General features: G+C 34.6%; 1 protein-coding gene and 1 non-coding gene across 2 annotated transcripts in view; both read left to right on the forward strand.

Annotated features, from left to right (window-relative positions):
* The window catches only part of LOC125911403 (sodium channel protein type 3 subunit alpha), a 93,995-nt gene that overhangs the window by 45,921 nt on the left and 34,147 nt on the right, over positions 1 to 13,927 (forward strand). The window contains exons 12-15 of the mRNA XM_049615263.1: positions 2,925 to 3,272; positions 4,288 to 4,420; positions 5,926 to 6,164; positions 13,728 to 13,901. Of these exons, the coding sequence (XP_049471220.1) occupies positions 2,925 to 3,272; positions 4,288 to 4,420; positions 5,926 to 6,164; positions 13,728 to 13,901 (894 nt within the window). The remainder of the gene's footprint in view (positions 1 to 2,924; positions 3,273 to 4,287; positions 4,421 to 5,925; positions 6,165 to 13,727; positions 13,902 to 13,927) is intronic.
* Positions 5,456 to 5,581, forward strand: LOC125912010 (small Cajal body-specific RNA 24). The gene has a single exon (XR_007454577.1). It is a non-coding gene; the product is annotated as a small Cajal body-specific RNA 24 (non-coding RNA).

Below are 13,927 nucleotides of genomic sequence, written 5' to 3' on the forward strand. Positions count from 1 at the left end.
AAAGATTTTAGCTATGTTGTTTGGACACACAGATGATTTATTTCAACCAGGTTTGTAGTTATAACCAAGTATAGTTGTTGATTTATTGAAAACATTGACAGGTACATATACTGAATTTGAAATGCTATTGAGTATTGCCAACACTCACTTTACATGTTCCCTCTAGAACATCTTTAAATTCTCTGCATCATCTTCCATCTTGACTTTTCCCAATTGACTTCAAGTTCAATCCCCCTACATGCAGGATTGTGTTTTACACACCTAATGTCTTCTATTTTCCCAATTGTTATTGAATATCATAAGAGAAAAAGTTCATATTTATCTTCTTGGAACAAGGCAAAAGAAAAATAATGAAGATACCTTGGACTCATGTTGTGCTGTGTCTGAGGCAAAGAAAAATGGCCTTTTGGTCCTCAAAGCATAAAAGCTTGTTTTCTTTGAGAAAGGGCTGCCACAGCTGTGGGTATTCCCTCTACTTTGCTGCATCTTCTAGTGTGTTATTTTTGGTTTATTTTCTCTGAGTACTATTTTTGTTATCTTCTTTTTCAGTCTCTGTTGCCTTGAAAGCTCTGCTCATACCCGTTATTATACTTTCCAAAGAGTGAATAGAAATTTCAAATAAACTCAAAATTCTGGAAAGCCTTTGAAACACCCCAACATAAAAACATGCAAATTAAATGAATGTGCCAGATACATTATAATGTACACACATACCACATATCACATACTCCCAACCAATATCCTGTAGACTGATTTTCAGTTCCCAAAGTCAGTTGTGGAACATAGGTACATTAAGATGATCACCCTGTGCCATCCTAGGGATTAGTGTAAGAAAAAGTTAGCTTTCTTCTAACACTTGCATTAGAATCACCTGGAATATGTGTGGGATAGTAAAAAAAAATGGGACCTAAAAATACACACCAAAGTTTCAAAACACAAGTTTGAGAATAACCACTATTATATTGCTAATTAAAATTGAGTCCAAGGAGATTAAAACATTAACATTCTTTATTACTGGGGGCTGAGTTTATGTCTGCATGGTATCTGATTTCTTGATCACTTTGATTGATTAGAAAATCAGTCTAACCACTGTCTGGCACTGGGTAGCCAACTATGTGTGAACTGAGTGTCACAGGGGCACAGTCTCAAGTTGGACAAGCTGGATAGTCAATAGTTCCTGTGGATAGTCTAAGTAAGTCCAAAGCAAGAGCACATTTCTTAATGAAAAATATCTTTCCAGAACATCACTATGACAGAGGGCAACAGCAATTATTCTGGTGCTTTGCAGTCTGGGAAAAGCCATAAAAATAAAGCTAAAAATGGGACCTAAGAAAATCAGCATGACCTAATTAGGCAGAGGAACCAAAAATAAATTTGATGGAGTCTGCCTTTCCTATGTTTTTTCCCACTAAAATTATTTTATTTGGCTTTATACTGAGGTTTGGAGGAAGAATGGGAAGGTCCAGGCATGTCTGCTGCAGGCATAGGGATATATGTGTGTGTGTGTGTGTGTGTGTGTGTGTGTGTACACACATACATATAAAACCCTGACAATGAAGATAGATAGGAGAGGTTATGAGAGTCTAAGCAGGGGGAGCAATGGGGAATGCCATTTTCTTTAAGTTTATGTATTTATTTTGAGAGAGAGAGCACGAGCAAGGGAAGGGCAGAAAGAGAGGGAGAGAGAGAATCCCAAGCTGGCTCTACATTGTCAGTGCAGAGCCAACACAGGGCTCAACTATGACATCATGATCTGAGCCGAGACAAGGAGTCAGCCGTTTGATGGACAGAGCCACCCAGGCACTCCTGGGAATGTCATTGTTAATGATGAGGAGAATAAACAAAGATTCTACAGACTGAATAGAGATTTTTTTTAAACTATCGCCAAGTTCAGAATAGAGATATTTGGTGTTGCTAGTTTAAAATTCATTCAAAAGGGTGAAAGAAGGGATTTCATGTTAAATCTTCATTTTCCAGTACCATTTACCCAATTTATTTGAGAACATATGTAATAAAAAAGTTCTGAATCATCCAGTTCCTTTTAATAAAATTGAAGCGAGATCAGAAGGATAAGCTATCTTCTACCTCATCCTCCTTGGTAAAGTCATGTATATATGTCTTGCCTTTTTAAACTAGTGTTGAATTTTAAGTGATAATAGAATTTATATGGCAGTTTAGGAATTCTCTCTGTTGTGTTTGCTATGACATATATTCTCTCATGGTGAATCACTAGTAGCTATATTTGGGAAACTATTAGCAAATTTGCAAGACAGCATCATAGGTAAGTTTCGTGACTTTTATTCCCACATGGACAGAGACCAACAGATCCAGAAAGAAAGTAAACTAATTTCCTTTTAGAATCCAAAAAAAAAAAAAAGAAAACAGAGAGATAATAATTTTGTTTTTAAATCATTATCTAGAAGTAACACATTTGGCATACATATTTTAAATTTGAGCCAACAATCTCTCTTGAGCCATAACTTATTTTCCAAGTTGCATGCCCTTCAGATCATAGCTTTTCAGAGTGAAAGCCATCTACTGTTTGTTTAACCACCACTTCCTCCAAAAAGAATCATTTGTCCTTTCTTGTATCAGTTCTACACCTATAACATTATAATAACAAAATCCACCTCATAGTATTAGAGTTAAGAACAAATGAAATAAATGGTCATGCACTTAGTAAATTATAAATCGCAATTCTTAATCAGAAAAACACCCTTTATGCCCAAATTTGCATTGTAGTCTTTAATAAAAATATCAAAACATATGTGTTCTCTCTAAACTTGTTTAGAGCAAGTGTTTAAGAGCCTGTGTTTAAGAGCAAGACTATTCTAATCCAAACAGATTCTGCAATATTAAGACTTTTGTTAAGTAACTGTGTTCCCCCCCACTCCCAATTCCTTTCTCCCTTGCTCTCTCCTCAGTCTCTGTTAAGTATCCGTGGCTCCCTGTTTTCCCCACGACGCAATAGCAAAACAAGCATTTTCAGCTTCAGAGGCCGGGCAAAGGATGTCGGTTCTGAAAATGACTTTGCTGATGATGAGCACAGTACATTTGAAGACAGCGAGAGCAGGAGAGACTCACTGTTTGTGCCGCACAGACATGGAGAGCGACGCAACAGTAACGTTAGTCAGGCCAGTATGTCATCCAGGATGGTGCCAGGGCTTCCAGCAAATGGGAAGATGCACAGCACTGTGGATTGCAATGGTGTGGTTTCCTTGGTGGGTGGACCGTCAGCTCTAACCTCACCTACTGGACAACTTCTGCCAGAGGTGATAATAGATAAGTTAGCTACTACTGACATTACACACCAATTTGAAATAATCAAAGTCTGGGTGGTTTAGCCTGTTATACCATCCTGCTTCCCCCAAATGAAATGCCTCAAAAATACTATATGATGCATTGAAGGAAAAACAATAGAATCTTTAGAACCAACTGAACTGTAGAAGACCATTAGCTTTCAAATGCATTAGAGTTTTTAGAGTCTGAGAAGAAACATCTGCAAATTCGGTAGACGTACCAACACAAAATAATGGACACTGTGACAACCAAATTGTTATTATAAATGCATGTTCACACAGAATTATACAATTATTTATTAATATAATGGAAATTTCATACACTTAAAATTAAATGTTATAATGACCAATATATTGATAATAGGCAGTTTCCACACAAATATCAATATTACAGGGAAGTCAAAATGTTTTGATGTCTATTAAGATGACCCTAAAATGTTTTGATTCTTATAGGATGGCATATAGAAATAATCAAAGAAATCTCAGGAAAGCACACACATTTCATTGTACATCTGTGTTTGTGCATGGAAAAAAAATTGGCCCATATATGTCAATATAGCTTCAAAGAAAATAACTCTGCCTTGCAACATTTTAATCCTACTACTTTTTTTGGGGGGGGGAAAGATTGATCTGATTATTAATCATTGAGATAAGCTGAAAATAATCTGCATTTGAATGAAATGAAACAATATATGACTTTAGCATGCTTATGAAATTTCTCTGAAAATTCTAACAGGTTAATTAAAATATTCCTGCAACAAAATTGTCCTATACAATTGCATCCAACTGGTGAATTCTTGTTAAATGCTATCGCTTGTGATAATTTTTAAAAGGTGTTTTTAACTTAATAATAAATTTAATATTTTATTATTACTTGAAAACTATTAACTGGAAAAACTGCATGTAGCATGATTTTCCAAAGAAATGCTCTGTGGTATTGTATTATTCATTGAAAGGGTGGTTTGAACCATCAGTATTTGGTTTGCAGGGCACCACCACTGAAACAGAAGTCAGAAAGAGAAGGCTAAGTTCTTACCAGATTTCAATGGAGATGCTAGAGGATTCCTCTGGAAGGCAAAGAGCCATGAGCATAGCCAGCATCCTGACCAACACAATGGAGGGTAAGAAGCAAGCCACAAGATAGTCAGCTTTACATGATGATATGCTTTGTGGAACTATCTCTTCTTCCTATAGAATTAATAAAGTCAATTACCTAAGATCAGAACTGTGTAACAGACCTACGTAGATGATATGTAAAATACGGTATTATCACACTGGTTACAAAAACTAATATTGTCCCTTTTTCTTTTTAACACCTTATCTGGTCTGCAGAGTGGTATTACTCCACTGGATTTTATGTCAGTGAGGATTTATCTTTATGTTACATTATCCTTAAACAATTAAACACTTCCCTTGTTAAGTCTTGGTATGTAAAAGAACAAGGAAACACCTCTTTCAAGCTTTAGTCAGTTCTCTGGGCAGGGAGGTAGTGATGTAGTTGGAGGAGGCATATAAATAAATTGGATAAATAAAAACTTGTGTTTAACATTGACCCTAAAAAAAGATCTCTCCTCCATCTTCCACATGTACAGAAACCATTACATTCCTCCAAAGGAGGGCTCACACAAATGCTTGTTAATTTTGACACATGGGAGGGGGCAGCAACTATTAATCTTCTGTTTATTCATTAAATAAGTCTCCAGTTCATGAAGTCTGGAGGGATATTACATTAGTTTTGCAATTTTATAAGTCTTTTATATAAGTAGTATTTAACATGTGTTTAGAAAATATCAATTACATTTGTCTCTTGTCCTGTTGGTGTATGTGATACCTGAACAGTCACATAATAATTATAAAAGGTTTCACAAATTAAAATTACTAGCAACTTTTAAAAATATTTTAGGCTAAAGTTCTGAAAAATATGAGTAAATATGAATAACATAAATAGATTTCGGTTTGAATCTATACTAAAAAGGGCACACTACATTCTCGTTAATGCTAATGTGGAGACAATCAGAGGAGAGAGCTGGTCACACATTAATAAGAATCATAGCTTTAGACAGTGTTCTTACAAAGGCACTTTCAAAAGAAATAATACATGTTTGATACATTTAATTAAAAGATTATTTAAGATTATTTAAAAATTGTTTTGATGGTGGACATTTATTTTTATTCAGTTTTTTCTTAAAGTGAAGATAACTCTTTGTAAATGTCCTAGCGAAATACAGTAGCTTTCTGTTCACCCTTTGCAAGTTAAGAGGGTGGATCCACTACTGACATTAAAAAAAATGTTTTCATAAAAAGAATAGAGCAATTTAATCAATAATTACCTAGTTATTAGCTAATGAAGTTAGCTTATTTGAAGCAAAACATTAAGTTGAAGGTATTTATTTTCTGTACTTAATTAAAGGAGAAAGAAAAAATGTCTGTATCTTCATATGAAATTTATAATGAATATTTTGTGAACATATTTAATGGGATTGCCTTCTCAGGTTTCTTAAACTAAGTAATATGAACTTTCATCCCCAGGTAGAAGCACTGATTTTGTCAAATATTGTATAATCTAGAGCAACAATAATTCATTTTTATTGTTATTTACTACTCTTCCTTTTTATTGTTCCCCTAGAACTTGAAGAATCTAGACAGAAATGTCCTCCATGCTGGTACAGATTTGCCAATGTGTTTTTGATCTGGGACTGCTGTGATGCATGGTTAAAAGTAAAGCATCTTGTGAATTTAATTGTCATGGATCCATTTGTTGATCTTGCCATCACTATTTGCATTGTCTTAAATACCCTCTTTATGGCTATGGAGCACTACCCAATGACCGGTCAATTCAGTAGTGTATTAACTGTAGGAAACTTGGTAAGTTCATTTGAAGTTTACTTATTCCCTTTGACAAGGATGGGGGATATAGACCAAGGGAAAAAAAATCCCTTTGTGCTGTGTAGGGAATCTCAGTGATAAGATCTAAAAGTCAACTGGTATGAATGCTGATTGGTCAGAACAATGTCCATGCTGATTGACCATGGTGTCTTACCAGTTGTAAACTTTTTAAATCTTTACTGCCATTCTTGCTGAAGTATAGGTTTAGAAAAACCATGATATCTAATTCCAGCTCCACAAAAATGCTGTTTTAATATACACAGCCTCTAAAGAAATCATGTCCATTGAAGGGAATATATAAAGATTGATTTCTGTACGAAAGAAGACATAGTTGTTTCAAATTGAATTACCTAATAAAATGCTTCAGTAGTATTCACATAAGTGAAGAAACAGTAAAAACGCATTTGTAATTTAGTCATACTTTTGGTTCAAAATACTTGAGCAGGCATCTGTGTATGTATGTGTTGACAAGTACATTTCCTCCTTAATCTATATGAGAAAATTGAAATGGATAAACAAGTAACGAAAGGATTATTCAAGAGCTTCCTTTGGGGCACAAGACAGAAATAAACTCAAATTACCTTAAGAGGAAAATAAAGAGTGACCCCTAAAATGGAAAGAAAAAGATGAACTACCAAACCATATAAAGGGTAATTCTGCAGTTGGGCTTCAGGAAATGCTTTAACCAAGGACTTAGATGTAGCCCAAGTGTTCACTTTGTCTTTTATCTCTGGGTCAGGGAACATGTTTAGGCATACCTCACTGGTTTTACATCTTGTAATATCTGCACTAGAAAAAGACTGGATCTCTTTTTCAGTTCCAGTTCAAAGACTCTCATGATAGGACTCTTGTTTGGTATAGCTTGAGTCAGATGCTCACCTCTGGCTTAATCAGAGGCACAGGGTGGAGCCATGTGAAAACATGACAGATCTGAGGAATCATACAAGTGGAGGAGCAATTCCCAACAGAAGTTGAAAAGGGAATCCTGGGCAGACGATTTCGTAAAAGTCTACCCAGTAAGTGGCCTCAACTTAACTACATTATTTGACTTAGTAAAACACACATCTGATTCTTGAGATTTTCTTCATCCTTGACACCTGTGATACTGATTTTTCTTAAATGATTGTTCCTTGATCTTTCCGATCACTCTATCTTTGCCTTCTTTTCTGGGCTTCTTATGTCTACTAAGGCTATGTTTTCCATTCAATGTTTTTATGTACTCAACAACGATAGGAATTATCTACTATTGTGGTATAAGCTGTATCCCAGTTCTATATTTCCAACTGTTACAGATAGTTGTTCAAGGATAGCTTTAAACACAGTATGTGACAGCTGAAAGATCATCTTTCTCACAGCTTATTGAAAGTCCTAACAATTTCAATGTAGTCTTGTGTTACCTCTAGTAGTAACCTCCCAGCTTCAAAGAGCCTTTCAACTTCAAAGCTAGAAATCGGATAGCCATTTTGACTTACTTCTCCTTTATTTCTTATATACAAGTTGACATGAAGACATTATTTCTTCTTTCAAGGTATCTCTTTTTTAATCCTATAACTACTATTAAAATAATATTAACACACTGCACTCAGTATGCTTGCACTTTGCTAAAGTGTTATCTGTATTTGTGGTTCAACAGTCCTATTTGGTTTTCAAGACTCCCCATCTGCTCCCATCCTTTCTATACCATCTTATTGTCCACTGTTTCCTAAATCAGCCACTACTGGCCCATCAGAACAGCTATGTCACTATACTACACAAACACCACATCTTACATATGCTTACATGCTTACATCTTATATGCTTACATATGGAAAAATATTTCACTGTTCTCTACATTCACATCTAGAGTGTTCTAATTAAAATTACCTCATCTCAATTCTTCATATTCTTCAAGGTATGTCCCATTTTTCTTTTGTATCTCCTACAGTATTCACATGGTTGCAGCTCAATAAATAACTAACTGGTTGTTTCCTAATCAGATGGGCTGCTTCAATTGAGTAGCATGTTTTCAGGAAAGAACATGGGCTCTGGAGTTGGGTGGAAGTGGGTTTGACCTCATTGCCAATGCTTACTAATAATGTAGCATCTGGACAAGTCTGATAAAAAATCTGAGTCTTTGTTTTCTATTTTGAAACGGATATACTAATACCCATCTCCTGGAGTTGTTGTGAAGGCGGAATGAGGTAATGTGAAAATAATACTATGCCTGGCATCTAGCATGTGCTCAATAAACAATTTCCTTCCTCTAATATATGCTATTAACCTTTCTCTGAAATACTGATAGAAAACAGTTCTGGTCTAGCTCCTGTATTTTTCCCAAGATACTGGTCAGGAAAGTTGAACAGTTAGGAAGAAATTTTGGAAATTTTCCAGAGTGAAGCAGGAAATTGAGGTTTCATGGAATTCCCATGTTGAAGCACTAGTTTGGAAGCACAGGATAAGAGAGGTTGGATTATAGGATGATTGAATGGAAAAGCACTAGACTAAAGCACCAAATCTGGGTTGAAATCCACTTGTCCGTGCTAAATAATTGGGTACTCTTGAAAAAGTCATTTAGATCTTTGGTCTGTTCTCTAATGAGTAGAATATATCGGACTAGATGATTTTTCACGTCCTTTCCAGTTCTAAAATTCTGTAACTTTATGAGTAGCAATGGAAATAATGAGGTATAGAAATGAGGTTGAAGACTGATGCCTGATAGATTGTGGTAGAACCATTGATAAGCTGAGGTTAACACTGGGGAAACAAGGCTCATCAAGATACGGAGTGCACATGACAGGAAACAGACCTGAGTTAACTATTACCAATCATAAAAGTAGGAGAATTTGTAAACTGACTATTTGTATTAACCAAAATATCTTTGTTATTATTAATATCATATATAAGCCATTTCATAGTTTCTCATATAGTATATTTTATACCCATAACAAGCTTTATAATAAATATTTATATATGCAAATTTATATGTTTAATTGTATGTAAATGATATGTAAAAAATCTATATAAGGAGAAAGAGACAGAGACAGAGAGAGGAAGACAGAGGGAGGGAGAGAAGGAGAGAATATATTCTTTATACCTTGGGTACTTAGTTGACTTTGGACTCTATTTTATACCATGCATGGTTATATTGCGTATTTTGTGGAGTTTATAGTTCACTCATTTAAATAAATTTAGTTTCTATGGAGAGTTATTAGTCCTCAAATGATTATATAATACCTTATAAATAAGGACATTTAGGTTTTGGCTGAATTGTTAGCAAAGGAACATACCATAAAAGACTTGTGGAACTTTCAGCTTTACTTAGATCAATGTGCCCCATTTGTATCCTGTTTCTGGAGCACATAAAAAGCACATCACTTCTCTAGTGATTGGGTTGATTAAACTTGAGTATCGAGAGACTTCAAATATCTGTTGAGTTTCTCTAAGATGCTCTATTTTGTTTTTGTTTTAACCATTATAAAACTAATGCACCCACCTTAAGAGATTTTATAAGCAAAAAATCTTCCATCAATCATAGCAGATTAGACAACCTCCTCATCATACAAACATTTCCAACTAACCTGTAACTCTTTCTTCAACGAATACAGATAGAGGTCTGTAGCTCCTATACTGACTACTTTTCTTACTATAAGTCTCATTTTAACCAATGATTAAGAGTCCATGATATCCTTTTATTCTGTTGGATGCTGAAGGGAACTTGGAACATGGTACTTGTACTAAGCATTTCACAGGTTATTTGCATATAAAAGCCTAAAGAAACACAATTAGCTAAATTATTTCAATTAAATGGTGTGGAATAGAGTATAAATTTAAAATCTCAGGGACATGTTAACTCTTTGAAGGAAAAAAAAAAAAAAAACTTTTGCTTATTGAAAGATTAAACACTTGGGAGCCAAATCCTAAAATTTACCTGAGAGGCATTTTGCATCAATGAAGGTGCTATCTGGCCATTTAGCTCTTTTCCTAATATAATGCAAAGCTATCTTGTCTCCAAACTAAAAACTTATCATGAGGCTCTTGTGTAATAATTGTTGTCACCAATTTCTGAATACAATTTGGTAGGCAATACAATGCTGACAGAAATCCAAGAATTTTAGATACAGACCTGATGAGTCATCTCAATGAATATCCTCATTTGACAGATGAGGGAAAGGAACACCATAAATGTTAAATGATTTCCCATAATTTTTCTTTAAGTATATTTCAATTTCACCTCTACCACCGATCAACAACAACAACAACAAATATTTAAAGATGTGTATCCAAGAGACATGGGAATAATAAAACTAAAACCATTAAAATAAGAGGCTAATAACAATAGAGCAAAAGTAGGCTACAGTTACATCAAATTCACTACAAAAAAAAAAAAAATGGAGCATCAGTCTGGGCAAGCAGACATTCTGGAGAGCAAACTGATTGATAGGCAAACTTCAGCTTTTAGGATGAACATTTCTCTTTTTCATGTACATCAACATAACCTTCTTCTCTAAGTAAATACTCAATAAGGAAGCCTTCTCATCCTGAAATAAGACCTTAAACTGTAATATTTGGTCATCCTAAGCATCCTAAGTGTTGTGCCCCACAAAACAACTCAAAATGCTCCCAATTTCTTTATTCTTGGTTTAGAGTCCCAGGCTGATTCTCATCTCTATCTTTAGCACTTAGATTTTTACTACTTACCATGTGTCATCACCTACAATGCGTTAGGAACTTTTTATTGAACTTATCTACTCATTAAAGAAGCTGGATTAGGAAGCCTATAAATTCATTGTCCATAAGAAATGTATTAGCCTAGGGGCACCTGGGTGGCTCAGTCTGTTAAGTGTCCAGCTCTTGATCTCAGCTCAGGTTATGATCTCATGGTTCATGAGGCAGAACCTCATGTCCAGCTCTGCACTGACAGTAAAGAGCCTGCTTGAGATTCTCTCTCTCTCTCTCTCTCTCTCTCTCTCTCTCCTTCCCCTTCTGATTTTCTACCTTGCTCATGCTCTCTCTCAAAATAAATAAATAAACATTAAAAAAAAAAGGAAATGTATCAGCCTAAATGACTTGGTTGATACAGTCTCAGGTTTACATATCCTTATTTCTACTATATTTTCAAAGCCCAGCAAAACGTCTACCGTTTAGTAGGTGTTTAGCAGTTTTTTTCTGAATGAATGAGTGGCCACAGAAGCATATAATCTAAAGTTTCAAAGACAAACTTGTTTTCTGCAGAAAACAAGATAGAATTAGGCTAAGGCCAAACAATAAACATTCAGTAAGGTTTTTATTAATTGTTTTTAGTCTTAAAAATTTTTGTGATGTAGAAAATTCAAAGGTGGCTGAATGTATATTTATAAACCATACATTAGTATTGTTTACAAACCATACATGGGCATTATTTATATAATCTAATACAGATTTAGAGGTTGCCAGTTCTTTTTGTCCTTAGAATTTTTTTGATGGAGTTTTTTTTTTTTAATTTTTTTTTTAACGTTTATTTATTTTTTGAGACAGAGAGAGACAGAGCATGAACGGGGGAGGGTCAGAGAGAGAGGGAGACACAGAATCCGAAACAGGCTCCAGGCTCTGAGCTGTCAGCACAGAGCCTGACGTGGGGCTCGAACTCATGGACTGTGAGATCATGACCTGAGCCGAAGTCGGACGCTTAACCGACCAAGCCACCCAGGCGCCCCAGATGGAGTTTTAAAATCATGTAAGCATAGGCATTAAATCAGTATGCTAGACTGACCTTTGCTAGAATGAGAAGGAATTTTTAAGAATTCCTCATCACTGACAATACAAATGATTTTTAGGGCTTAAATTGAAAACATTTAAGGATATAAATAGATATAATTTTAAATTGCAAACTATAATTAAAATGAAAGGAGTTTCATGTTGGGGTTACATTAGATGAAAGAATGTATGTTTAAGGTATAGGGATTTTTAAAAATATTTATTTATTTATTTTGAGAGAGAGAGAGAGAAAATGCGCGCGCGGGAGAGGGACAGAGAGGAAGAGTGAATCCCAAGCAGGTTTCACAATGTCAGTTCAGAGTCTCACATGGAGCTTTATCTCACGAACTGTGAGATCATGACCTGAGTCCAAATCAAGAGTTGAGCACTTGGCCAACTGAGCCACCCAGGCGCCCCTAAGGTATAAGCTTTTATAATGCAGGAGATTCAGTCATTTCAAAAGAGCTGAAAAGATCGCCTTATGATTTCTCTGTAGAAAGAAATATTTGTAGATGATTTACCTGGATAGTTTCTACCTCAGTTTAATGTATTTCTATAATTAGGCTGCTAATTCAAATAGTTAGCTGCTCCTGAGACTTCATATAAGAAATAAAATTTCTCTAAATCAAAATTTATTTTACATTCATCAGGGAAAAATATCTTATGGTGAGTCGTTCTATAAGATAAAAAAGAAATAATTTTCAGTGTGCATTCCAGCATATATCTGGATTTCATGCATTAATATTACTTGAAATACATTTTATTTCCACTTGAGTGAATGAAAGATGAACTGAAATTAAGCTATTTTTTCGGGAAGGGGTATTTCCCTTAGATCTTTCTGTGTTTAGGAAAATAACATATTAGCTGCATTTACACATTTCTAAGAGTGAATCAATATTTCTTTTTAATTAACCTGATGTTTTAGGAAACCAAATAATTTTGGATACTGTTATTTTGACAGAGTTCCTTCAAGGTAGAGGCTGATTTACCCTGTAAATGGTAAGCTTGACTTTATAGTCAGAAAATGCAGCTATCACCTATATTTAAGATAATTGCTTTAAAAGATTATTTGCAAGAGTAATTTCATAACTCTTCATGTCCCTGGGTCTCTTTGCCTGTGATTTTGAGTTAAATTTTTTTTGAGTTTGTTTCATTTTCTTTCTATTGTCGAACATTCTTCCAACCACTCAAGTAATTTATTAATTTTTACTGTGAGTGTATGCACACTGAGAATGTTCTCCTGCTGCTTTCAATTAAATCTGCAGTTCCTTGCTCTATTAATCCATTAACCTTAATTCTGAGGCATGCATCCAGAGATTATTATTATAAAACATTTGTGGCAACCTCACTCTTATTTCAGGAATATTTTTTAAATTATAGAAAAAAGATGATGTCCCTGAAAAAAAAACACACACAAAAATCAAGAATAAAATATGCTTTTTACCAAACTTAAAATAAATTTACAGTAACTTCAAATAATATATAGATTTGTTCCTAATGCAATAATACTAAAAACAAAATTCACTGTGATTATGGGAGAAGTATGATGTACCAAAAAGGGCTGGAATTCAGTAGTTACTATTTAGTATCAGATTTAAAATGTGAATGAGGAAATGTTTTCAAACCAGCATTTTCTTGGATAGCTAGCAGTTTTGTTAAATCTAAGCATATTTGTTAAATAAAATAAATACTCCCCTGGAAAAAAATGCTAAACAGTTTATCACATTTCTCCATTTTAAGTATTTTTACTCATGACTATTTAATATTCTTTACAGATTCTTGCAGTGTCAAAAGTTTTTTTCAATGTCTGTGATCTCTATTTTACTTTAGGTCTTCACTGGGATCTTCACAGCAGAAATGGTTCTCAAGATTATTGCCATGGATCCATATTATTATTTCCAAGAGGGCTGGAATATCTTTGATGGAATTATTGTCAGCCTTAGTTTGATGGAGCTTGGCCTGGCCAATGTGGAGGGATTGTCTGTACTGAGATCATTCAGATTGGTATCTACTTAGACTATGTTTATATT

This window comes from Panthera uncia (genome assembly GCF_023721935.1).
Source record: "Panthera uncia isolate 11264 chromosome C1 unlocalized genomic scaffold, Puncia_PCG_1.0 HiC_scaffold_3, whole genome shotgun sequence".
NCBI classification, from domain to species: domain Eukaryota; kingdom Metazoa; phylum Chordata; class Mammalia; order Carnivora; family Felidae; genus Panthera; species Panthera uncia.